This window comes from Berghia stephanieae, chromosome 1 (genome assembly GCF_034508935.2).
Source record: "Berghia stephanieae isolate SIO BIC M18660-M18661 chromosome 1, UCSD_Bste_1.3, whole genome shotgun sequence".
NCBI lineage: Eukaryota > Metazoa > Mollusca > Gastropoda > Nudibranchia > Aeolidiidae > Berghia > Berghia stephanieae.
Window position 1 is genome coordinate 54,743,728 of NC_088360.1, and position 27,318 is coordinate 54,771,045.

General features: G+C 35.8%; 1 protein-coding gene across 2 annotated transcripts; it reads left to right on the forward strand.

Annotated features, from left to right (window-relative positions):
* Positions 1-613: 613 nt before the first annotated feature.
* Positions 614-27,318, forward strand: LOC144977819 (serine/threonine-protein phosphatase 4 regulatory subunit 3A-like). 2 transcript variants are annotated; one of them, XM_078923217.1, is made up of 18 exons: positions 614-1,132; positions 9,972-10,027; positions 10,947-11,045; positions 11,762-12,214; positions 12,645-12,815; positions 13,282-13,431; positions 13,858-13,902; positions 14,387-14,503; positions 15,123-15,177; positions 16,784-16,860; positions 17,111-17,213; positions 19,587-19,745; positions 20,311-20,480; positions 20,984-21,135; positions 21,291-21,389; positions 22,427-22,608; positions 23,111-23,676; positions 26,183-26,427. In XM_078923217.1, exons 1-18 carry the CDS (start codon positions 991-993, stop codon positions 26,285-26,287), a joined length of 2,901 nt encoding a protein of 966 aa, XP_078779343.1. In that variant the 5' UTR covers positions 614-990; the 3' UTR covers positions 26,288-26,427. The 2 variants fall into 2 exon arrangements, with proteins under 2 accessions (XP_078779343.1, XP_078779352.1); XM_078923226.1 differs by lacking the exon at positions 21,291-21,389 and having other exon boundaries at positions 26,183-27,318.

Sequence of the window (27,318 nt, forward strand, 5' to 3'; positions counted from 1 at the left end):
AACATCGCTATAATGGACATTTTGCGTTTATTTGAATGTTTCCATCACAACAACGTGCCCATTTAGATTTGCGTTTGGATATCAGACTTTCAAATAAGAGCCTCTCAATGTGAACCCATGTAACTAACTTAACTTGAGCTTTTATATAGCGCAATATCCATTAAGCGTGCTCAAAGCGATTTGCAAAGGGTCCCTGACCAACAGCAACTTGTAGCATGCAGAACGAGACATGATGCCTGTAAGGCGATATTATATATTTTTTCCGACAGAGAAAACGTTGTTAATGGCAGTGTTCGTTTTACACCTGAGTAGACGGTGAGAGAATGAGAGCATTTACCAAGGACTCAACTATGCGCCGAATCCACAGGACCTTTTCGATCCATGGGCCTGTTTCAACATTGTTGTAATAATTTGCGTTCGTTTGAGAGTATGTCCATTACTACAAGGAGCCAATAATATTATTTGTGGAATCCCTGATTCATGTTCCTGTTACCTAATTCACCTACGAAGCTTCCCACTTCACAGCGGAGAAATTTATTCGTTGCTTTTGAAAGTATGATCCCAATTTTTTAGGAAAAAATGGGTTCTCCTGAAACGGCGATATGTGAACCCCGTTAATCAAAATTTCAATCATTCAATATGGCGGCGAAGCCGAATAACACTGAGACGTTCAACAACAAAATTTAACAAATCTAAATAAACTTAGATAGCGGTGGTCACTTACCTATACAATTTGATGCCCAAATCTCCTTTTTTATACACAGTGGTTATTTGTTGAAATATATATATGTGAAATTTAGAAGGAAAATGGAGACTCTTCGGTTGCCGCATAGGAAAAGAATTTGTTTTGGTTTTGCCCACCAGTCGTCAACCTGACCTAACGGACTGCCCTAAGCCGAAGACCAAAGGAGTTGTAAAATTCGTATTTGGTCTTAATTATTCTCGTATTCTTTGTTGCGTTGTGTTTTGATATTCATTATCTAAGTCAAAATGGGAGACACAAGGAGAAGAGTAAAACTTTACATGTTGAATGAGGATAGACAATGGGATGATAGGGGAACTGGACATGTCTCTTCCATGAACGTGGAAAGGCTGAGAGGGCCATCTCTTCTTGTTCGCTCGGAGACAGACGGTGAGTTAGAAATTGTATTATTAAGGTTTACATTAGTATTGAAGAAGACACTAGCCTATTCATTATGTGAACAAGTGTAACGACCTTATTTTATTATTTTTTTTTGGCGAACGGATCATAAATCATGAACTTGTGACTTGTGAATCATGAACAAATCGATTTTGATTTTGATACTGATAATAATAAGAACAAGTGATTCTCTATTCTGTTCTCTAGTTGTTGTGCATGTAAGTCGCATTCTCATTCAGCCTGTCCGTTCTGGAACTAAAAGCTTTGTCTTTAGAGAGGGTTTTCTATACCTATTGACCTATTCACTGGATTCTCCCACACTCACACTCACACCCCTGGTCCAGTTGGCATACACAAAAATATCAGTAGTAGAGAGCTGCGCCGGTGTTACCAATACTTAGCTTCTATACCACGACAAATCATTCGTTTGGACAGAAAAATAAATAAAAAACTTACCGCTAACCGTCAAAAGCAGTTTAGATTTGAAGATGCATTTGTTTTCTATCAAAAAACAGTCGGTACTAGACAATCCTTGATGAATTTCAAAAGTTGTGTTTGAAATTATATCCTAAATATTTTCATGGTTCATTCCTCACGATATCGTGTGGGTTTCCGTCTGTTACTACGTCTGGTGCCGGTGCAGTGCAAGCAAAACAAAGGTTTTTAAAAAAGTTTATTGAGAAAAAGATGCGGAAAAAGTGTCCCTAGATGGGTATGCAATTTGGTGCATTAGTGCAGTAAAAATTGGTGCGCAAAATTAGTTCGTAGCGGAAGCGAGACTGTGTGTGTGTGTGTGTGTGTGTGTCAGTGTGTGCGTGTGTATGTGTGAGTGTGTGTGTGTCTCTTTCTTTTTTGGGGGGGGAGTGCCTACGTACACGGTAACGGGGCATCTAGCCTCAGGATCTACGTACACGTAAACTGGTTTACCGTTGCAACACAAGCAATAGATGGTCCTCGCTGTCGTGACCGCGCGCGATCGTGTGTGTGTGTGTGTGTGTGTTATTTTTAAAAAATCAAAACAATTTTAACCATTAATGGCGAGATTCCATTTTACACCCCCCAAGCCCAAACCCCAGATCTTAGTCTTAATGTTATCATTAAAAGACAAGCTTTGCGATTTATAGTTTAATTGAAGCCCGAGTCGAAATATACTCTTACTACTGCTCTCTTGGTGGAAACGATTTATTCTGCATAAGCAATCTGGAGAAAAAAATCAGTGTCACTGTAAAAGGTTAAAATTTCACGAAGTACGCACCGTGAACACCGCTGTAACAATCCTTTGATCTACGTCATCAGGCAACCATTGTTTCTTTCATCTTTTCCCATTCCCCCTTACTATCCCCCATCCCCCGCCCACCCCTCCTCTCTCTCTCTCTCTCTCTCTCTCTCTCTCTCTCTCTCTCTCTTTGTCATAGTGTTATCCCTTCCCCTTCCCATCTCATTGTAAAATGAAAACGTTCTGCTGTTTGCAGATACATGTATGATTGTTTTGTTTTTTCTCTCTCACTAGGCATTTGAATCCCCGTGTGGTGTCCGGGGGTCCCTCAACTGAGAGGGTCAAGAATAGCCCAACGCCAAGCCAGCGTGTCGTAAAAGGCGACTAATGGTGTGTGATTCCCCCATCTTTGAGTCACCTGGTCCTCCAGGTTGGGGGTTGGCAAAGGGTTAACACCCCTTTCCGTTAAACTCAAACCGTTACAGAAACACAGACAGACAAACCAAATCCTTTTTTTAGCTTGGGCGACCGAAGAGTTTCTGGAATTACAGAATTTATGAAGGACAACAGACAAAGCCGAAAGGACTCTGCTGACCCGATGACGTCTTCGCCAAACAAGCAGCTTCGAATTGCGTCGTGGAACGTTAGCACCATGTATGAAGCAGGAAAAAGCTCTCAAGTTGTGACTGAGATGAGAAGATACAGGCTGCATATACTTGGAGTAAGCGAAACCCACTGGATACAATCGGACAGAAACACCTCAAGTCTGGGGAGAAGATTTTATATTCAGGGAGAGGGGACGGGATTCATACACAGGGAGTAGGAATAATTCTAAGCAAGTTTGCCCAGAAGTCACTGAGAGGATGGGAACAATGCGGAGAAAGGATCACCATGGCGTCCTTTACAACACGGAGTAAGAAGATCAGCATGAACATTGTACAGATCTATGCCCCAACAAATGATGCAACAGATGAGGACAAAGATACATTTTATGGTCTGCTACAACAAGTCATTGACAAGTTGCCAAGGAAAGACATCAACATATTGATGGGAGATGCTAATGCAAAAGTGGGACAGGATAACGTAGGCTATGAAGGTATCATGGGACGTCATGGCATGGGAGAAATGAATGATAATGGTGAGAGATTTGCAAATTTCTGTGCATTCAACAGTTTGGTGATTGGAGGATCAGTGTTCCCCATAAGAGGATCCACAAAGCAACTTGGGTCTCACCAGATGGTGTGACAGAGAATCAGATTGATCATTTTTGTATCTCTCGTAGATTCAGACGTTCATTGGAAGATGTGACAGTACGGAGAGGGGCAGATGTTGGATCAGACCACCACCTGCTATTGGCAAAGCTTAAGCTCCGACTCAGAAAACACGGGGCCAGATCACATACAAGAAGAAAATTCGAGGTGAATGCACTTGATGGGGAAAAGAATGAGGAATTCAAACTACAATTGAGTAATAGATTCCAACCTCTTACTGAGCTCGAGGAGGACATAGATGTAGAGTCACATTGGGCAAAGATCAAGGAAGTTTACATAACAACTTGCCACGAGGTATTGGGGGTAAAGAAATCGGAACATAAAGAATGGATAAGTCCAACCACCTTGGACCTTATTGAAAAGAGGAGAACAAGGAAGGAACAAGTGAATGCAAGCCGAACAAGGGCTTCAAGACTGGATGCACAAGGCAGTATCGAGCCATAGCTAAGGAAGTCAAAAGATCTGTGAAGAAAGACAAGGAAGCATTCATGAACAGACTTGCAGAGAAAGCAGAAGCAGCAGCGACTGGAGGACACATGAGGATCCTTTATCAAACTACCAAGACACTTGCTGGAAAATATGGGAAACCAGAGGTACCAGTCAAAGACAAAGATGGGAAAACTATTTTTGGAAAAGAGGCTCAATCTGAACGATGGAGGGAACATTTCAACTGCCTTCTGAACAGACCACCACCAGACAACCAGCCAGAATTTTGCCTGCAAGGAATGAGCTACCAATTAGCTGTGATCCACCCTCGATAGCAGAGATTGTGGGTGCCATTAACAAGATGAAAAGGGGGAAAGCTGCTGGACCAGACCAGATTCCACGGAGGCTCTAAAAGTTGATGCGGAAAGAAATGCTGAGGCCCTGCACCCACTATTTGAGAGAATCTGGAATGACGGGATATTCCCAAAGGATTGGAAGGAAGGACATCTTATCAAGCTTCCAAAGAAAGGGGACCTCAGTAATTGTATAAATTATCGAGGCATCACTCTTCTTTTCTATCCAGGAAAGGTTTTCAACCGTATTATTTTAGAGAGAATTAAGAATGCAACAATGCTAAACTGCGGGACGAACAGGCAGGTTTTCGGAAAAACCGTTCAACCACGACCAGATTGCCTCTCTGCGAGTCATAGTGGAACAGTCTATAGAATGGAACTCTCCTCTTATTGTCAACTTTCTGGATTACGAGAAGGCTTTCGACAGTATTGACAGAGCAACATTGTGGAAAATTCTGGCACATTATGGACTCCCTGAAAAGATAGTAAACCTCATTAAGGAAATGTATGAAGGATCAAGTTGCAGGGTTGTACATGAAGATCAGCTGACTGACAGCTTTGAAATTAAGACTGGTGTCAAGCAGGGATGCTTGCTCTCTCCATTCCTGTTCATCCTTGCCATTGATTGGCTAATGAAGGAAACCTCCAAAGGGAGAAGAAATGGGATACAGTGGACCCCTGGACACAGTTGGATGATCTGGATTTTGCAGATGATCTGGCTCTTTTGTCCACACCCAGGACCAGATGCAAGCAAAAACCACAATTATAAACAGCCTCTCGGAATCAATTGGTCTAAGAATACACCTGCAAAGTCAAAGGTCTTGAGGATAGGTACGCGTCAAAGGGAGCAGATCAAAGTAAAAGATCAGGAACTCGAAGATATAGACACTTTCTGCTATCTCGGAAGTATAATTGACAAGGATGGAGGCACGGAAGCAGAGGTGAAAGCACGAATAGGAAAGGCACAGGCTGCATTCACATCTTTGAACAGAGTTTGGAGAACTAAAGATATCTCCCTTCAACTAAAGCTAAGACTTTTCAACTCAAACGTGAAGTCTGTCCTACTGTATGGATGTGAAACTTGGAACGCATCACAGGCATGTATAAGGAGGGTACAGATTTTTGTAAACAGGTGCATGCGTAAGCTACTCAGAATAAAATGGATGGATAGAATAAAAAATGAAGAAGTATGGAAAAGAACACAGCAGAAACCAGTAGGAGAGGATATAGGAAGAAGACGATGGAGGTGGATTGGACACACGCTTAGAAAGAATGACTCAACTATAACAAAGAAAGTATTGGACTGGAACCTCAGGGCAGAAGATCAAGGGGAAGGCCACGAGGAACATGGAGAAGAATTAAAGAAGCTGATATACAGAGAAGTGGTAAGACCTGGAATGAGATAAAAAAGTTGGCTCAGGATAGAGAAGGATGGAAACTGTTTGTCTGTGGCCTATACCCTGACCCAGGGTGAAAAAGGCAATGATGATGATGATGATGAGGCATTTGAAAAAAAAACAAAAACTGAAAAAAAAACAAAACAACTTAACCTTTTAAAGGCGAATATCAATCTTACTTGGACCAAAATAAAATCTTACCGTTTTCATCAAAAGACAAAAAACAAAATACAATTTAAAAACATGAGCTTTTATAATAGGGCAATATCCACCCAACGTGCTCAAAGCGCTTTTAATCAATATTCTTACTGCTCTTATGGTGGAAACGTTTTGTTTTTCTGCGTTAAAAAATAATATAAATGAAGACTATTATTTGAAAACAAAAAATCAGTGTCACTGGCAAAGGGTTAATTGCAGTACTCCTGCATCCTGTGAGACTCCTACGGCACTTGCTAATCATAAAAAGGGAAATAGCAGCAACCAACAATACTAAGGTGAAAAAAAAAAAGAAAAAAAAGGTGGGGGGGGGGGGGGGGGGGAAGAGCAAACCCAGTAGCAATGCAACCCTTTAGCGGCGAAATTCGATCTTTGACCCAACACCAAATCTTCTATCATCAAAAGACAAGTAACGGCAAAACGATTATAGACCATTGAAGTCCGAGTTGCGATAGTCTGACTGCTCTCTTGGTGGAAACGATAATAAAGATAAAAGCAAACTATTATCTAAAAGCAAAAAATTAGCTTCGCTGTTAAGGGGTTAAGAACACCTGCAACTGCCAGTATCCTTGAGATGCTCTACGTCACCAAGGTCACCAAGCGACACTTTCGTCGGCATGCACCCCCCCCCCCCCCCCCCCCCCCCCCCCCCCCCCCTCCACTCTTTCAAGGTGGTGGTGGCAGCGGATAAAAAGGCCTTTTTCTCTTTCATTCAATCAACTGGTCTGCTGGTGGACCCTAGGCCTCTCTACAAGTACAAGAAATAATACTCACTTTTTTTCTGCTCCAACGAAAATATCTACCCCCACCGGTCTAATTATTTGTAGCAGACGTCAAATTTCTCAAAACGGTCTTGTGACACTGTAAAAACAACACAGGAAGTCCATGAAAGCTTATTTACGGCATTTCCTTTGAACCGTGTAAACAACAAAATTTCGTTTTCATTCGACTCAACGGGTCAGATTGGCCGGTATTTTTTTAACGAACTAAAGTTCTGAAAAATCAAAATGTTTCTTAGAAAGTTGAAAGATGCTAGTTTTTGAAACAGAGGTAGGTTTTTAAAAAAAATCTTTATATTTTACGTGAATGCATGCTCAAGGCGAGTTGGACGTGCAGCGGAGGTTGGTAGGCCAAAGGCCCACCTCTCTAGTAGTAGTAGTAGTAGTAGTAATAGTAGTAGTAGTAGTGAGTCAGTATCGAGAAATTACAATCACAAGTACAAGACTTTTTCGTCGTCGCTATAATTTTGACTGGATTTGTATCTTGGTCTTGATGGTTAAGTTTCCTTTTTATTTCCGAAAAGAGTGGGTGTGCATCCTCTTCCACTCACAAAAAAAAAAAAAATTAAAAAATGTAGACTCAACTTACTGATGATGGGTATTCTTTAGTTACTACACTATTATTATTATTATATTATTATTATTATTATTGCTGCTGCACAACATGCCTTTTACAAAGGCTGTCATTATTGACAGGCATGTCTATCAATAGACATGGATGATTATCCGTAGACTGTCAAGAAGAAAAGGCCAGGCTTTTTATTAGGAAGTGTCAATTGCCAAGGAGTGAGTCTTACTTTTGGCCACGTCATCCACATGAATGTCGACGCATATTGTGTATTTATAGTAACCTACTGTCCATCAACTGGTTTGTTGTTGGGTAATTTATAATTTTATTGATATTTTATTAACTTTACTTATTTCTATGTGCATTACGAAAGTTTACATATATTCTGGAATGTGGATAAATGTTTTAAAGACCGGAGTTTTAAAAAAAGCGTCTGTGTATAATCGTCCATCGTTATTAGCAGACACTGACTGGCAATAATCGTAATAATCATCCATCATTATTGACAGACACTGTCTGGAAATAATCTTTCATCATTATTGACAGACATGTCTGGCAATAATCACAGTGTTTTACAAAATCACAAAGTTTCCTGAAAATGTTGTAGTGTAAGTGTAGTATTATTATCCTGCTATACAAATATGACCATTAAAAGATCATACAGTGGTTACCAGTCCCCTGATAACGCATTTTTTCATAATTTTTAGCAGCCAACAATGCATAGAAACTGATTACCTACACTCAGATAAATAACAGCTGTTTTGTGCTTTTTTTGTGGGGTTTAGCCAGAGATTGGTGCAATTCAACCAAGTTTTATATGTTACATATTCTTAGCTGCATAATAATAGCCCCTCAACATGAGAAGTATTTTTGAATCGATAACAATGCAATGTATCATATGTTACCCTTATTATTTTGATGTCAATTATCCTATTCATGTTTCGTCAGTTACCATGAACAGTTTACCTAAGTTTTATATTTTCCTGTATTTAATCACTCTACTCAATTTGACTTGTCGAGAAAGTCAGCTATAATCTTATCATTATTAATTATTTTTGAAAAACTCACTAGACAAAGTTCAGAGTCCTCATTGATTGCTCACTGGTAATACATTTTAGGTCGTCTTGCTATCGTTTCTTTCGTGATGATCAAAAAGCTTCCTTTTACAAGGCACTTCAAAATCTCCAGTCTGGTCATCTTTGATATGCCCGCTGTAAGATGAAACTTGTTTTTTTGAAACAGTTATTTTTGGCCCTTTACTGTTTGGTTACTGTGGCATTATTTGTGAACCTTTGTGGCTAATTCTGATATCACTTTAAAGGACACAGGCTTGAAGACAATGGCATCTATAGGACTGTTTTTGTTTTAGGCTTGGAAATTTATGGAGGTGGTGTCATGTCTGAAAATCATGAAAGACATATTTTGGTTTGTGCACTGATGATTATAAGTAATTGAGATAATTTATTTGTTAACAATTTGAGTTTATCCCTTATGATAGGAGTATGTTTCATTTGTCTGGCTGGGACATCAGTGGACTCATATAGAATTTGAAATAAAAAATCAAAACAAAAAAAACCCTCAAATTATGAGAGAGAAAAAAAGTTATGGTAATAAATAGTACTCTCTTCAGTGGCATTAGATGTTTTGTTATTGTTGTTATTATGAATTTATTTATTTCTGTGTTATTCTTTTTTTTTTAAATCATTGTTTAATTGTGCAATTACTATTTAGAAATGACTACCTACTTAAAAGTAAAAGACATACGTCCAATTCTTCATTTTGTTATGTTTCTTTTGGAAAATCTTATCTCCTTATAAAAAAACTCATGGAAAAATATTAGGATTTTTATATGATAAATAAGTGGAAACTGGTGTTATTAACTTTATCTACAATTGTGTGACTTTCTTTTCATCTACTGACCCTGAAATGACCAAAAAAAAAAAAAAATATTAATAAGCTATAACTCCTTAAATGAACGAATCAATTTGATAAAGTGGATGGAGTTTGTATGGCCCATTCTCTATGATCTGCGCTGGTTACCAATCGCCATATGTTTTAAATGATGAAGCTGCTATCTACTTAAAAAATATATTACATCCTTAACTCCTTCCAGATCACTAAGATCATCATCTGATAAAACTTAACTTCTAGTTCCTCTTTTTAAATGCAATTGTTTTGGTGGCCAATTCTTTTCTGTCATGAGACCTCGGGTATGGAATTCTATTTCCTGAACCACAGGGGAACAACCAATGATTAATTCTTTTAAATCGAAACAAAAACATTTCCTTTTCACGTCTGCCTATTTTAAATGTAGGCCTATACATGTTATAACCCTGTGTGTAAATGTTCAATTGTGTGTCTGCTTGTGTGTGTGTGTGTGTGTGTGTAGGGGTTATGGCATGAGAAATCCATTTTTTAAAAACCAATGTAAAGTTCGTTGAGCATTATATAACTTTGACAATGCACTATACAAGTGTCACCTATTATTATTAGGATTATGGAAATGTGTACAATTAAATGAGACGGTAGAATCTCTGTACTCTATCCTTTGTCTGCATTGATATTTTGAAAACGTCGATACAAGTTTTTAAATATTTTTTTCAGGTTCAATTTTATTGGAGTCAAAGATTCAGCAAGACACAGCTTATCAGAAGCAACAAGTTAGTATGCTTGGTTTTTAAATAATCAAGAGTAGTGATCCAATTTTTATACCTTTATTTTTTTAACCAACAGGAGACTTGCCAAATTATCCCTGTTAAGCGAATTGACCTTAATAAGTGTGATCACTCTCCTTTTCCGATAGGCTAGTTCCAATTTATATTTTATGTTGTCTTCAACTTCAATGATTCAATAACATATAACACACGATGGATGCCACTTTGAAGAAAAATCTGTTTTTATTCCAAATCTGATAGGCCTTGAAGTTTTCCCTGCCCCTAAAAGTAGTAAATATTCAACAATTTCCTAACCAGCTCCAATACACTATTATGCTCGTCTGTTGATGTGAATTAAAACATTTATTTTCACTTGGTAACAACACATGTTTACTTTTTTCTCCCTATTTAGTGGTTGTGAAAACGTTCAGGATATTTCACATAGCTGATGTGGCATCTCTGAAATAAGCACACACTTTTTACTAAGGATAATACATTCATTCACAATATTGTCAATTATTTTAACTTTTTTAATTGGTGCATAATTAGAGTCTTTTCCACTTGTTTACACCAGGTCAGTTCTGTTACCCAATTTTCAAGCGAGCTGTGAATTAACCTACAAAACAAGTTTTTATTTTCATTTTGTGAACATTGTGTATTTGATGTGATATAATTTTATGCATCCTCAAGTACACTGCAGCTAAGGCTTAAAGCCTTTGATTGGTCTAATCTATGTCGGTTTGCATAAAAGTCACAAATGTGTATTTTCTTTTCTTTGGGCTTTATTTTTTCTTCAGGGTATTATCTTAAAACTGCTGTTTACCAACAGAGAAAGTCTGATACTGATACACAGTTTCTAGTATTCACATTTAATTTTCATTTAATACCATTTGATTTCATATTGATGTCATTTCTGATTTTTTAGGAAACTCTGATTGTTTGGTCTGAAGCTGATAATTATGATTTGGCCCTGAGTTTTCAAGAAAAAGCTGGTTGTGATGAGATTTGGGAAAAAATATGTCAGGTAGGACAACAATTAACCCACAAGTTCTGATTTTTATAGATTCCCTAATTACAGCAGAAAAGTCGAGATGGTACAGTATATGCCCACAAAATAGGTGTAGCAACTTCTTAAGACCCATTCCCCAAAGATTGTAAATTATATGAGGGTTTTATAAGATAAAGTAAGATGAACTTTATTTATTCACTTCTGGAAATTTACATTGGGTATCGCCATTATATTCATAGACTAATGCATTTTAAAAAATAATTCAGCAAGTAAATAAAGGAAATACAAAGACATAGAAGTAAACCAACACAAAGCTTAACAAAACTAAACAAATCTCTCATACCTCTCAAATTCTCTCTCTCTCTCTCTCTCTCTCTCTCTCTCTCTCTCTCTCTCTCTCTCTCTCTCTCTCTCTCTCTCTCTCTCTCTCTCTCTCTCTCTCTCTCTCTCTCTCTATCTATCTATCTATTTATCTATCTGTTTATTTATATATATATATATATATATATATATATATATATATATATATATATATATATATATATATATATATATATATATATATATATATATATATATATATATATTATAACTTTTTTACTCTGCTAATTTATTTGACAAAGGCTTAAGCTGACATTTGCGAAGCAGCTTATTATTATTTTGGCAACCATTTATTTATTGGTATGAATCTTTCTTATATTGAGAAGTCTTATACATTTGTTCTTTTATAGGTCCAAGGAAAGGATCCAAGTGTTGATATTACTCAGGAAGTTGTTGAAGAATCAGAAGATGAACGCTTTGATGAAATGCCAGATGCAGCACCTCCTATTGAACTACCACCATGTGAACTCAGCAAATTGGAAGAAATTGCTGAACTTTTTTCATCTGTTCTGCCTTCTCCTATAAGAAGAGAAAAACTTGCTGTTGCTATTGAATCAGAAGGCTATATTCGTAAATTGGTAGACATTTTTCATACATGTGAAGATTTTGACAATCTTGATGGTTTGCATCATCTATTTGAAATTTTTAAGAGTATATTTCTTTTGAACAAGAATGCCCTGTTTGAGATCATGTTTGCCGATGATGTGATTTTTGACATAATTGGTATTCTGGAATATGATCCCTCAGCACAGACTCCAACAAAGCACAGAGAATATTTGAGGAACACTGCGAAATTCAAAGAGGTTTGAAAGATTGCTTTAATGGTTAAACATTTTAAAAATATTGTATTAAGTCACATACATTTTTTTTCACAAATATCCCCATATCGTTTATTATTGACATCTCTACTTAGGGGTGTTTTGATAGGTAGATTGCTCTAGGAAGCTACTTCTGTTCTCTAAATGAAGCATGAACTAATCTCTTTTTCTTTGGATCTAGTATTGACAAACTATAATCCTAATATATCAGCTTTCTTTTACCGACTGAAGTTTATCAAAGGTGTCGTAAACATGTCCATTAATGGATATTAGATCCCTTTCTGTGACATCTCAGATTTCAAAGGTAGAGATCGCTTATTCAATTGTAATTTTTTAGAAAAGGAATGATTGAATTGATATATTTTTGCATGCTCAAAATTCTGAAAATGATAAAAATTGAACATTTTTCTCAAAGGTTGTGCCAATGACAAATTCAGAGCTTCAAACCAAAATCCACCAGACCTACCGAGTTCAGTATATCCAGGATGTGATACTTCCGACACCTTCAGTGTTTGAAGAGAACATGTTGTCCTCCCTCTCCTCTTTCATTTTCTTTAACAAAGTTGAAATAGTGAGCATGATTCAGGTGAGTTTTCTTTAAGATAAATCAGCAACAAGAAAATGTAGCCTTATTATTGAAATGATATTTTCAGCAAGTGATCAGACACCTTAGCTGTGTAAGCCCTTTCACCACGCTTAGATTTGATCACTGGGTCTGATAGATTTTGCAGACAGAACGATCTATGGGGTAGCAGGCTTTTGTTACTGTGTAATGCCTCATAATCTGGGATAATCTCCTGCACCAAGGGTCTGAAGGTTTACTTACTACTTTTGTTAAAAGAGTTAAAATTGGCAGTGTGGTGAATCTGGCCATAATTTTGTCCACATAAATTTGTTTGTTTACCTAATGAATGATCTTGAATTTTAAGAAGTTATGACATGTCTTTTTAAAATTGTTTGTTACTTCAACCCGCTGATGAATTGCTTCACATTATGTTATGCTGTTCATAACATAATAAAACATTTTTCACTTTGTTTTTTTTTTCAATCAGGATGATGTTAAATTTTTGACAACATTGTTTGCTCAGTTGACTGGTGAGGAAACAGACGAAAGTCATCGGAAGGATCTTGTGTTCTTTTTAAAAGAATTTTGCACATTCTCCCAGACCTTGCAACAGCCCAACAGGGAGTCATTTTACAAAGTATGTTCGACGTTTGTGTGACTTGTTAGCAAAGCAAATCATTTGAAATTTTGTTGAAAAGGGGACTATTGGATTCATTGATAAGAGCACAAATTTCCCTTTAACCTCTTTTCTGCCCAGTCGTTATTTGGTACTTAAGTCTTATCACGAGACCGGGCAAATAAAGAAAGAAAGAAAAATGATCTTGCCATTGAATTGTATTCTTGACCAGTGTAAGTTACTCAAATTGAATATTTTTGAAAATCCTGAAAAAGTGGAATACAAATGGGTTTTTCACTGAATTTCATTTCACAAACTGTTGTTTATCTTGTAAATTGTCATTTAGTGTTTGCTTGATATATCGTCCCCTCGTGTGAGATTTGTTGTCCTAAGTATGAGAAGGTGGAAGTTTCATATGTATGTTTTTCTTTCTGCTTTGTTTTTCAGACTCTATCAAATTTGGGGATTCTAACTTCAATAGAGATAATCTTGGTATGTTACCCATTCATTAACTTTCATAAGTTTATGATTTATTATTTCAATTATTTTTATGGATTCATTCTTTCTATAATGTCAAGCAAAATACTTTTTCATAATAGTCATAAATGATAAGGTCGTTCTAATAAGTGACGAAAGACAGTCTAAGATTAATTTCAAAAAGAATTTTATTTTTAAAAAAAATGTTTTTGAAGATGCTTATTATTGTCTTCAACTTTTAAACAGAGATATGAAGAAAAGGATAAAGGATTATATTCAATTTTTAATGACATTTATTCTTTTTTTCCTTTTTTTTTTTTTTTTTAAATCTTATTATTGTGGGTGTTCTGTATACAATCTACCAGAACTTCTGAAATTATAAACTTAATTGTACTTTGGTCTATACTTTATCTGTTACCAAACAGACACGCTGTCAAAAAGCCTCTAAATATTTACTTTGATATTTTTTCTATTCTATTTATACAATTTTAATTTGCAGGGTTTAGATGATGAGGAAATGAAGCTTGCTGCCATAGATATCTTCTCCTATATTGTTGAGTTTAGTCCGTCCATGGTCCGTGAGTTCATCATCAATGAGGGGATAAGTGTTGATGATGTAAGTCTCTCTCTCTCTCTCTCTCTCTGTCTCTCTCTCTCTCTCTCTCTCTCTCTCTCTCTCTCTCTCTCTCTCTCTCTCTCTCTCTCTCTCTCTCTCTCTCTCTCTCTCTCTCTCCCAATACATCTGTTACGCTTTCCATCAAGTCAATTTCTACAGAGCCCAAAAGGTTTTGGGCAGGGAAAGGACACAACATAATGGGTGTGCAAGGATAGATTCATTCTGTATCTATTATTTTCACTCTTTCCAACCATTTGTTTTTTTTTTCACTTCACCAATGCACTACAATGTCATTATTTCTCTTCAATATGTTATGGTTTTATTTACATCATTCTTTTTCTTTTGGGAAACTAAATCCATTTGTTTCAGTTTTTTTATATTAAATTAATTTGTTTTGATAAAAGGGGAAACCCGATAGGTCGTGGATTATTTGTCTTCTGTCTTGTTGAAAGAAGCTCTTCACATTTGTTTTCATTTGGATGCAGGCTATTAATCCATTCAGTTCAATTGTTGCCTGGATTTAAATGCTTTCTATGTGAAGGCACGATTTCTCTTCATAATAAAGGATCAGCACACCTTTCTTTTAATGCTTGTTATAAAGGGTTTTTTTTATTTGCAGGATGAACTTCTCATCAATCTTGTTATTGAACAGATGATAAATGATTCTGATCCAGGTTAGTATGCAAATTTTGTGACACCTGCGTTCATGCTAGTTAAATTAGGGATCATTTTTATTTACAAATTCTTTTTCAAGGTTAAAAAATTATTTTAATAACATGTCTGCCTCCCATCAAATCAAAATAAATATATTCACTTAAACTTCAGGTCTTTCCTTTTCCTTTTCGGCACCTTTTATAACAGTGCCATAGCAGCCAACTGTCCTGATAAAATCGCGACTGTCTTGGCTTGGAATCTGAAGAAATTTTTTTTTTAATTGGAAGGTTTATATGTATGAAAATGACCCTTGGATGTTCCAGGATTATGCTTTTTTTGACTAGCAAATTAAAATAAGGGAGAGAAAGGCTCCAGATCTAGATTATATCATATAATAATCCAAACATACTACTGTTTTGAGTCATGGCGGTATTGTGTTTTAGGGTGTCCCTTTTTAGCTCTTTAAAAAGTTTGCCGCTATGCGTGCCAACATAATCATCACCATCGTAACAGTCAACTGCATTATCATTTACAAAAAGAAAAAGAAAAAAAATTTCAATGCCAAAAATTAAATTTTAATGTGTCCTTTACTTTTTCCACATTATCATCATTACCACATCCAACTCACAGCACCCTTTTTACCAGTGCCAACATAATCATCACCACTATCGCAATCTTTATCACCACTTTGTCAATACCTTTAGTAGTGAATCTTTAATCTAAATTTAGAGTCACAATAATTGATAATTGAATAAATATTTATTAGCTGGTTGGTAGTTGCGGCATTGTTAAGACTAATGGTCTGAAAGCTGTCAATGGCATGGCCTGGCATTATCATACGATCATATATGATTCCATTGCAGGGCTGCCAAGTCCCGCTCTTCCGCATCACTGCTTCATGTCCCGCATTTCAGCCCAGTTGTTGATAGCTATTAGTATTAGGAGAATATGACTTATATCTGCCAATTAGTTATATTATTGTGTACTGTCGGCGACTATCCCTGTTTAATTCTGGCAGTGTATATTTGTGTGTGTGTGCCTTTTATTCCATCCCTCATTTGTCCCACATTCTGCCCCAAAATTTCCCTCATTTTGACTCTCTGAACTTGGCAGCCCTGCCATTGAGTCTCAGTGGGAGGAGGGGGGGGGGTTTGCTCTTGTAAAATCATTGATCTTGTTTGTATATTATGTTTTTATGTTGTGAACATTAAAATAAATTGGGCTTAGGCTCGGATCTGTGCTGGCACCTGGGGGATACTTTGAAGGTGCATTGCCACTGAAATCTCTTTGTTCAACTATTTTTTCTTATAAGCAATGCGACCATTAATGATGGACCGAATCTATAATGTTTTGACTGTTGAGTATCTGAAATGAAATTCTTTCCTTAATTTTCATGTTATATTAGCATTTTTGTATTGTTTGAGCATGTATCGAAAATGGATGAAGTTTTGCTCTGGCTTTTATTTATATGATTATATTCATTATTTGTACTTTTATTCCTTTACCTCAATTTTTATATTTTTCATTGCTTTGTCATTTGTTTCTTCCTTTAAAAGAAACCTGTTCTAACAATTTTTGTTCATTTTTTTGGTCTTGTTTTGTTTTTTAATATTTTTTTTCACACAGAACTTGGTGGCGCTGTGCAGTTGATAGGTATTCTCAGGTTATTGTTGGACCCAGAAAATATGCTAGCTAATGCCAGTGTAAGTAATGTTATTTAAATGCTTGAATATTAAGAGCTTGTATTTTTGTAATTTTGAAAAGCCTTTAGTTTGAACATGGTCTCAATATTTGTTGTAGAGATTACAATATTATCTCTTTTTAATGCATATACCATGTTAAGCACCTTTTTTGGAGATAAATATTTTAACTTTGATTTATGGCTAACGAAAATGTTCTACCATGCATACTTAAAGAGAAAATTTAGCAATTTTATTTTCATTTCATCTACAGAAAACGGAAAAGTCTGAATTCCTCAATTTCTTTTATAAGCACAGCATGCATGTTTTGACTGCTCCATTATTTGCAAATACAGCGGATAATGCCCCCAGCAGAGGTATGGAATTTTTAGATTATACATCCTTTGGAGAGTTTAAGAGCTACAAAGCCATTTCAGCCCCTCTCTCAGTGTCTCAAATCAAGGATATCAATTTTCTGGAATTCCTGAAATTTTGCTAATTAGATTTACCGGAATCATCCAAATTTGAATTTACCAGAAGACTTTTACTCCCCTTGAACTTTCCGAAACAGTAAATTTAATGGTGACATAGGATACATATTTGCATTCAGTTATTATCTTAAAGATTGTAATCAGTTTGTAGAACTAAATTTTGGTCCACACAGGCCTGTAAATCTTCCGCCTATTGTCGGATTTCCGACAGTACGATTTTGCTCTTAAGGGGGGGGGGGGCGACATTAAAATTGAATTTTGACCCAATTTGCTAAAATTAGATTTTGGTGGGATGTTGTCATGGGACCATTTGTCTGCATAAAAAATTGCATGAGAACTTCATCTTCATTTTTTTTCGACTCAAAATAACGTATTTTGTGACCCATAGCATGGTTAAATCCTGTCCATTTTTAGTTTCAGTGGACTGATTTCATGAAAGATTATCAAATAGTCTTTATAACTAAGTAAAGGCAAGAACATATCAATGAAAAGTAAAAAGAGGAGAGTTTTTACCTAAACGCGTTTACTTTGACTATTAAATGCGTTTTTCTCAAAACTGCAATTTTCGTCACTAAAAACCTATCTCCTCCCTCAGTTTTCAACCAATCTCCCTCAAACTTTCTACAAATGAGTGTCATACAAATACGCAGGTCCTCTAGGAGCCGGATTTTTGAAAAAAAAATAAAATTTTATGAGTAATTTGACATTATGTAACTTTTTCAAGGGGAATAATCGAGTAATAACTTTGAACTTAATTTTAAAAGTTTCTAATGAAAAAATTAAAAATCGGGCTTCTAGAGACTCTTTATTTTTCTTTTTTCTACCTGTGACCAAATTATTATGACAATCGGTTGACTTTTTAAGATGTGTTGTTTATTTTCCAATATGGCGTCGTTTCCATAGCAACGGGCAACTTTTTTCGAAAAATACTATATGCAATCATACTTCCCAAACAGGTACATTATGACTGTGCCGAGAAGTTTAGGATTTTTCATCAAATAAAAAAAATGACCTTTTAGTGTCGCTCCCCCCCTTAAGTGCTAATATTTTAAAAAAAAATAATTGTAGAAATAAAATTTGTAACGTCAAAGAACAGAACCAATAAAAAAGAAAATAAAAGAGTTTTATTTTAATAAATAGATTTTATTCCGTTTCAAATGCCGACTTAAAACAAAAAACAAAAAAAAAAAACAACTTTTCATTTGTCGCATCAAAGACCAAACAACATTTGCCGTTTATCACTTAGCTATAATATTATCATGCCACCTACACGCTCCGCTAGACGTGTGTATGTATTCACTGCCTGGCTACTGTGCCACAGCCAGCGAGAGTGGGTCGCGAAGTTCGCGCGAGTCGTCTTCACACACACACACACCTAGTCAGTAAATGACACACGCACAGAAGTGTGTCGAACCGTACCGGAAGGTTTCTGTCTATTTTGGTACCGACACACATGCATATCTCCGGTTCTTATTTCTCAGTCTCTATATTTCTTTGGTTCCGTTCAGATGTGAGATGGAAAAAAAATAATGCGAAATAATTATTTTTCTTCGAAAGCTCTCACACCACCGCACCACCTCCTCTTCTTCTTCGTCGTCGTCGTCTTCTTCTTCTTCTATAAGAATTAATCCAAATAAATGAAAGAATCAGCGTAAACATTTAACACAAAACAGGAGCGAAGATACGCAGCTTCCTGGCATGAGATACGCATCCTTCAAAAGGGTAGGAATTGTTCTCTTCCTTTCATTTTACAACTAGCTCAGTCCTGGGCCCTCAAATAGTTGGGATTTTTTTTTTGGTACCAAAAAATATGGATCTCGTTATAAATAAGTAGGGGAAAGTGACCTGATTTGACTAGTCAATTGACGTGTCATATCTGTGTTGTGTCCATATTTTTGTCCTGTTGTGTCTATTTTCGCATGTTCAAAAAGTTTCGACAATTTTTTCACCACCCATTTACAGGCCTGTCCACATCATTCTTATAAAAAATTATAGGAATTCGGGGAATTTTCACAAGTCTGAGTGGCCTTTTTGTTAATTGGGTAATAGTGACTGCTTGCTACACTTGCATATCACACAGTATTTTCAGTGTGATGCTTCTACCTAAATCACTACTAAGTGAAAGGGGCGCCATTAATAAATGGGCTTGAATCATTTGTTTAAATGTTTTATTGCCAGGCCCCAACATTTTTTTTAGTAATGGCTTTATTTGGTGCATTTTAAAACTTTGTCCTAGTTTCTATGTTAATTTAATTCCAGATGACTATCAGAGTGCACAACTATTAGGTCTTATTCTAGATCTGTTGACATTTTGTGTTGAACACCATACTTACCACATAAGGAACTATGTAATCAGCAAAGATGTCTTGCGGCGAGTGCTCGTACTTCTCAAGTCAAGGCATTCATTTCTTGTCTTATGTAAGTTGGAGTTTCTAATATAGTTCTATATCAATTATCCTTATTGCATTTCATTTCTAGATGAAGCATATTGAAATATTTGAGAATCTTACATGTTTAGTTCAGATAGTTATAACGTTCAGCATGCAACTTTTGCTCTTTTTATTTAAACTGTAGATTAAAATGTTGTATGGGGTCATTTCACTGTTTATAAAATAAAATGATCTTGTAATTGGACTCATTCAAGGGATGAGGAATAGTGCATTTTGAGTCAATTTAAAGCTTTTGAAGAATACTCAGGACCTTCTACTAGCTTGATCTACCCTCCATGATATTTGCTCTTAAATTTAGAAATTAGTTTAATGTATTATGCTGCTTGAAATAAGATTTGAAGTATGCTCTGTTGTTGGGAAAATGTTTTATAAAAATAGTCAAATGGTGTTTTTGGTTGGTCTGAATATGCCCGTATTGGAGTTGGAACCCAAGTAAATCGTAGTACTTTGTCAGTTTGCCATTCTCTTATCTCAAATATTATATGTAGGATGGTTTTACATTTCATGTGAGGATTGTTTATTGATATTTTTAGGTGCCTTAAGATTTTGTCGAAAAATCATTGGTTTGAAAGAAGAGCTATACAACAAATATATCATCAAGGGGGATCTTGTAAGGCCCATTGTAGATGCATTCCTTGCCAATGGAGACAGATATAACCTCATCAACTCTGCAATGATTGAATTATTTGAATTCATCAAAGTGGTAAGAATACAGAGATTTGAGAATGATAGAATTAACATTTATGAAGTAGACTTAAGCATTCCCTGTGCCTTTTTATAAATCAAATCAAATAGTGAATGGATTAAGCTTGGATCAGCTGATCCATAATGTTGGAATGCATAATTGATCATTTGTAAATTAACCAATGGTTAAGTTAGCAACAGAAGTAGTACATAATATGTCTGCAGATATATTTTTATTTGTAAAATAGATTTTAGAATTAAAGCTTCGACCATGAAACTTGGAAAGTTTCATTGATTAAAAGTTATTTCTGTTAATAGCCAAGTTTTCATTTTTTTAAATGTAAATTTAACTGACATACAACATTATTATCTGACAACATCCATTATTTCATATAATCTGCTGTACCCAATGTTAATTTGATCCATAGGAGTCTTCTAATTTTGTTTTGTTACAATTTAGCTGAATATAGTTTAGCAAACTGCGATATCAACTGAGTTCTTTTTTTTTTTTTAAAATTTCAGGAGGACATCAAGTCATTAAGTTCCTACATTGTAGAAACCTTCCAAACTCAGCTGGAGGGAATCCAATATGTTAAAACATTCGAAACCCTAAAATTGAGGTATGATCAGCAACGTGAAAGAAATCAAAGAGATAGAAAACATGATTTTGATAGGTAAGAGCTTTTTATTTTCAGTAAACTTATATATTTTCTCCTCATTTTCAAAATATGGATTGGAGAATATCTTTGTGTCATAAACTGCTATTTTTTTCTTATCTTGTGAATTATACCCGTCCTCTTTTCTTTTTCTTTTCTCCATGTTTTAATAGCCCATTAGTAAGGGTAGCTTCGACTTGTTCACTAAAAAGACCTCCCAGGTTGAGAAAATTGGCGGAAGAATTCATGCCTTTGGAAGATGCATTTGGCCGGTATTTTTTTGTTTTGCTGTTTGTGGCATTTATCTTTCAGCTAATATGTTGTGGCAGTTATCTTTAAGACAATATTTTGGCCTGTGCAATATTTTCCCCACAAGCATTCTTTTTTACAAATAGATATACCTTTGTATTTCACAAATTATGATTATTTTAAAAAGTACTTTTTTTTTTTACAAATTTCTCACATTTTGGTTCAATATTGGTTTAAATATAAAGGGTTTTGTACTTCGTTTTCTTATATGATTTATATAGATAGCAGTTGGTTGTTTAAAGTGTTGTATTTGAGATAATTAACATTTTAATTGTTATGTTACTAATTATTTAATACATTTGAGCAACTTTCCAGGCATGTCGAAACTTTTCTCATCTCTCATCGTGGATATCAATTTCATTACTTATTGTAGCATCTGATTACATTTCAGTCAATGCACTTATTCATATTATAACACCTATACTTGTACTAAATAGTCAAACCAGGTTGTCAGGACATCAATTTTTTACTGTTCCACCTTATATTAATCATGATAATGTTAACCTCATGTACAATGAGACCTTGATACCTTAATAAACTAATCTCTCTCTCTCTCTCTCTCTCTCTCTCTCTCTCTCTCTCTCTCTCTCTCTCTCTCTCTCTCTCTCTCTCTCTCTCTCTCTCTCTCTCTCTCTCCATCCATATTAATTGTATATATTCCTTCTTTCCTCTTATATCTAATCTGTCTATCTCACCACATTTTTAGACCTGCCACTGTTGCATTTTTTTCAGGCTCATATCTGGCTAACTCAATTAATTTGCTTCAGATTTGGATGTTTTTAAGTTAAACTTTAGATTAGAAATTAGCACCGAGTGGACACGTGGATATTGTACTCTCGTCACTTAACATGTCCAAACCATCTCATTCCATCTTATCTCATCTCTAAATTAATCAAAATATCATTATTAATCATTTGAATGGGAGGTATATTTAAATTTACATTTAGAATCACAATTGTTTTATGGGAATAATATTTTACAAATTTGGTCCTACTTCCAGTCATAGCGCACTTGCAAGAAACAATCGATTCAGACGAGATGCAAGAACACTCGATGAGGAAGAGGAAATGTGGTTTAGTCAGGAAGATGACAACGAGGAGAATGAGAGCAATTCTGAGTTATTGAAAACAAAATTGGACTCTGACCTTGATCATATACACAAGCTTTGGGAAAATAAAAAAGGTAAATGGCTTCCTAACACAGTTTAAGAAAGTGTCGTGAAGTAGTTAAGGAAGATTTGGATGTTTTCAAATTCAAATTGACAATATTTCCTTCTTCTTTATTTTTTTTTTTAGTAAAAATTATCTTCAAGTGTTTGAGAACAACAAATTCCCCTTTCTAACTTTTCATAATATTTATATTTTTTGTTTTCCTGTAAAGAAACATTTTGTCATTGATATCTTTTTAATTATTCTACTCTTCCAATTTTCATTTTTGAGAGCTATTTCTTGGTTGCAATGACAAAGAACAACAACATTAGCTTCCTCATAATTGGACGTGACAATGCTCCTCTTAATTTAGATATAAAATTGATTAGTATACTCATCGTTCAAGGGTTTTAAACGCCTTTTTTCTGTTTGCACCATATCCAGTCATTTCTGTAGGTTCCCAATGGCAGATGTAAATTTTAATATGACTTGATTATTTTACATTTTTTTAAATGCTTATTATTTTGTGTCCACAGCAAAAGAGAACCAGCCAGAGTTTGGCGATTCACCCCCACGACTTTTGTCTGGCAGCAAATCCTCCATCAGCATCAGTATCAAGACTGGAAGCAATTCATCCTTATCCTCTCTGCTGAACATGCCTGACTCCCCAGGCAGTCCGGGCTCCCCCAACACTAACCCTGCCTCCCCAGGCTCTCCTAATAGTAGCAGCCCACCATCATCACCTCAGTCCCCAGGTCGCCTTGCCCCCTTGACTCCTCATACCTCGCCCAATAATGCTTCTAATGTATTGACGACCAACAAATTGGCTATCAATACTACTGTGAGTAGCAGTAGTGGTGGTAACAATGCTGCTGCTACTACTGCAAACAACTCTTCTTTATCACCATCTTCAATATCACCGTCATCGTCGCCACCAAGTGGTGCGACCACCACTACGACCACCAATAATGCCTCCTCTCTTACTGCCTCCTCCACCACGTCAACGGCCACATCTATCAATGTTCCATCATCAACTACATCCCCTGCTGTCACTGCCACGGATTCAACAAAATCACAAAGCAATGCAGTCACAACTACAACGGTGAGGATAAATATTTTTCAGTGTGTTATGTAATATATTACATTGTCCAAGGCTCTCAATTTTTCTCTGAATCCTGAAATTCCGAAATTTTTATTGGCACACAGTTATTTTGTAATCATGGACAGGGAGCAGATTTTTGGTTTATTATGGTTTCATGTTAATATGAAGTGTTAAGATTCTTCTGTCAATGTTGATAATGGTAATGTTTCAGGGAAATCCAAGCACAACATAAATTATTACTATATTATATCAGTGATGATAATCTTCCCCTGAATTCCGGGATTTTCTAAGAAATTTTCCGCTGATTTGCTGTGTCAAACATTTTCCTCTGCTCAGGTCAAGTGATGGATCCGTGAAAAAATCACCATCGTGTTTTGTGTCATATTTTGACACCTGTGCTCATGTGCATGAATTTTGGTGACATTCATATTTTTATAGCATCAGCCTAGACAAACTGGTGCCAGATGTCAAAAGTGAGACAAGGCGATTGATGGTCGAGAAGGAAGGGGGTGGGGGAAGGGATAAATGAGTCAAGATTTTATTTGTAAATAGGTCATGAGTGGTTGTACAGTTATAGGTCCCTTCAAAAAGATAATAATAATAACTTTCCCCTAATTAGAAAAAAAGCCTCATCAATTAAACTACTCTCTCTCTCTCTCTCTCTCTCTCTCTCTCTCTCTCTCTCTCTCTCTCTCTCTCTCTCTCTCTCTCTCTCTCTCTCTCTCTCTCCCCCCCCTCTCTATCTCTTTCTTTTTCACTCTCCCTCTCTTTCACCCTTCCTTTGTCCCTCTCTCTGATTTTCTCTTTCTATCTTTCTCTTATCCATATATCTCTCTCAACCATTCTCCTATTCAGCTGAATGCTTTCAGAAGGTAAAGGACATTTCATTAAAAAATTACATACAGTAAGTTATATCTCTACTATTAAGAATCGATGTACACCACTAGAAGCAGTTATATAATATAAGAAACTATGATATTTTATGTTATGATTTTGTTTGAGTTTGACAGATGGGCTGGTACATTTTCCTCCTTTTTGACAATTTGCCATCATCATCACTGGTTAGCAATTGTTACTGTAATCATGACATAATTTTTAAATCTCATCATCATGACTATTACCACAACCGCCACCACATCATCCTAATTACTATCACTACTACCATCAGCAACTAACCATCAATCCCCACCTCAATACTTTTTTCTTTTCTCTTCTTTTCTTTTCTTTCTTCCTTTTTAAGTGTTGTTTAAGGCATATTTTAATTGGACCAGTATAAAGAATTACAGTTCTTAATGTCCACTTATTTGAATGAACCAGACTGGATAATAGGCTTTTGGTGCTTTTCGCTTGGTGGAAAAATCCTGATTTTTGAGCCTCATCCTGTTTTGCTGTCATTGTGCAGTGATGATACTTTTCCGCGGATCCGCGGAAATCCGCGGTTTTCTTTCCTTTCCTCGGTTTTCCTCCTCAGATCCTCGATCCGCGGATATTTCCTTCATTTCCTCCTTTTACTTTTTTTTAATATAATAAACCTTAAAAAAATATCTCCTTTTAAAAAAAAAAAATATATATATATAAAATTTCCTCCTTTTACTGGACTCCGGGCGTTTTAAAATTGAACGATCCAGCTGCGGGGCTTCATCGCCACTGCGCCACTGCGGAAGTGTTCATCGACCATGTTTATTCGTTCGATGTGGTAAGCTAAGTATCGAAGAATAAAACTAGCACGATATCGCTTCTTTTGGACATGCGAACTTTCCTACAGTAGTCGCGTAGTCAATAACTCGATTTCTGCTTATGAAGTCTAGTTACGATACCCATCCAGGAATTAAATTTCTTTCCATTTCAGCCAGAACGATCTCGCATTTCATTATCTTGTTTCACAGAACGGTATGGACTTGATAAATCTGATCTAAAATCTAGATCTAGGCCTGGATTCTAATTCTTTTGGGATATTGTGACTGTTGTGTGTCCTCTTTTTTTTTTTTTGTTTCATTCTATGAGGACGTGGGCTCTAGACTTAGACTGGATTCTAATTCTTTTTTTTTAGATATCGTGACTTTGTAGTAAACTTTTAGAAACAATGAAGCCTTTAGGTAAAAGTGAAGTTAGCCGTGCCAGAGAGGTCGACTGTAAGGTAAAGAACAAATTTAGATTTGAGTGGCTTGAAACTGTTGTTAAAGTGACTTGTAAAAATGCCGGGGATGTGGACATCCGACTCATTGACAGCATTGTTAAAGTTGATGTTGCTGGTAAAGCATTGTGTACATATTGCAATGATGTTATCAGCTATTGGAGCAAAGGAAAAACTGTGGTGCAAGAATGTTCTAGGTGAGTTTTCCGTTTTTCCGAGACTTTTCCTCCTTTTTGACTTTTTGTGAGTATCATCACTGATTGTGGGTTGGTGTTCTGTAAATTCTTTTTCAGTTTACATAAGATTGTGCCCAAGAATTTGTTTACTTTTTTGAAATTTAATTTAAAAAAAAAAAAATATATATATTTTCAGCCTGGTCTCAAGGGTCTGGTTGACTACCCTGATGAAGATTCCGAAGAGGAGGAGGAAGATGATGTGATAGCACCGTCACCAAAGCGACCTCGAGTATCTACCTAGCATTGGCTCTATTGCTTTCTCCAATCTATCCCAAAACTTGTTTTTGTTCCCTTGTTTTGTACCATTGTCCTGTTTTATTTTCCAATGCAGTACATCAATCATTCTTTCCAGGAGGGCTGTCCCAAATGTTGGGTATACATGGCTTTACCATTATTTTTATAAAGAAAAAATATAAAGGGTGAATAGAATCTTTCAAAAGGAATATATAGATTATAGAAGTATTAGTGAATGCAGTGAAACAAAGATAGTGACCATCATGTAAAAGACTAATGAAAACAATTAGAAACTATCTCTGTAAATGGAAGGGATGTCATATAAGCAGATAGCAAGTATGGCATTGGGGCTAAAGTTGGTCAAAGCTGGAAGAAGATTCATATTCAGGTTGCTCTCAGATTTTCAATATTAAATGACAATGGGATTCTGATGGAGACGTTTATTGTTGATGATATTTATAGAATGTGTAGGATTACTTCAGACTTTGATCTCCATGAGACTTTATAAGAACAATCAATTAACCTGTTCGTAAATGTCAGTTCGGACATAGAAAATTTGAAGAAGATATAAAGTGCACTTTTTCCATACGCACCTGTAACATGAATATGTGGGAGGGTCTGCACTGTTTGACAAATACTGATTTTTAACATGAATTATAAAAAAAATGACAGTAGTTTACATGTATACGCTTTGTGGGTGGTTGGATGGGAGCATCACCCTCGAATCATATACCTATGATGTTCGCATGGGTGTACGATCCGATAGTGATGTCGTTTCTTCTTCTATTTACTAGGCTATCCTGCTTCTTTGGTTTGTGATTGTATTTTTGACAGGGGATATTTTTTTTTTTTTTTTTTTTCTGTAAATCTTCTGCCTGTTTGTTCTTGGTTATTTATAATTTAGCTTATGATATCTTTAGGTTATGATTTTGATTTACATTTGTACTATTTTTGTTGGATTGCTTGTTTTTTTGTTTCAGCGGTCTCTCATATAACCTCAATTGTGTTGGAAGAGACCTAAAGCAACAAACAAACAAA

Coding starts and splice junctions, on each gene's coding strand:
- LOC144977819 (XM_078923217.1), top strand. CDS start 991: ATGGGAGACACAAGGAGAAGAGTAAAACTTTACATGTTGAATGAGGAT. Junction 11,046..11,761: donor TTTGGGAAAAAATATGTCAG/GTAGGACAACAA, acceptor GTTCTTTTATAG/GTCCAAGGAAAGGATCCAAG. Junction 20,481..20,983: donor TATTTGAATTCATCAAAGTG/GTAAGAATACAG, acceptor TTAAAATTTCAG/GAGGACATCAAGTCATTAAG.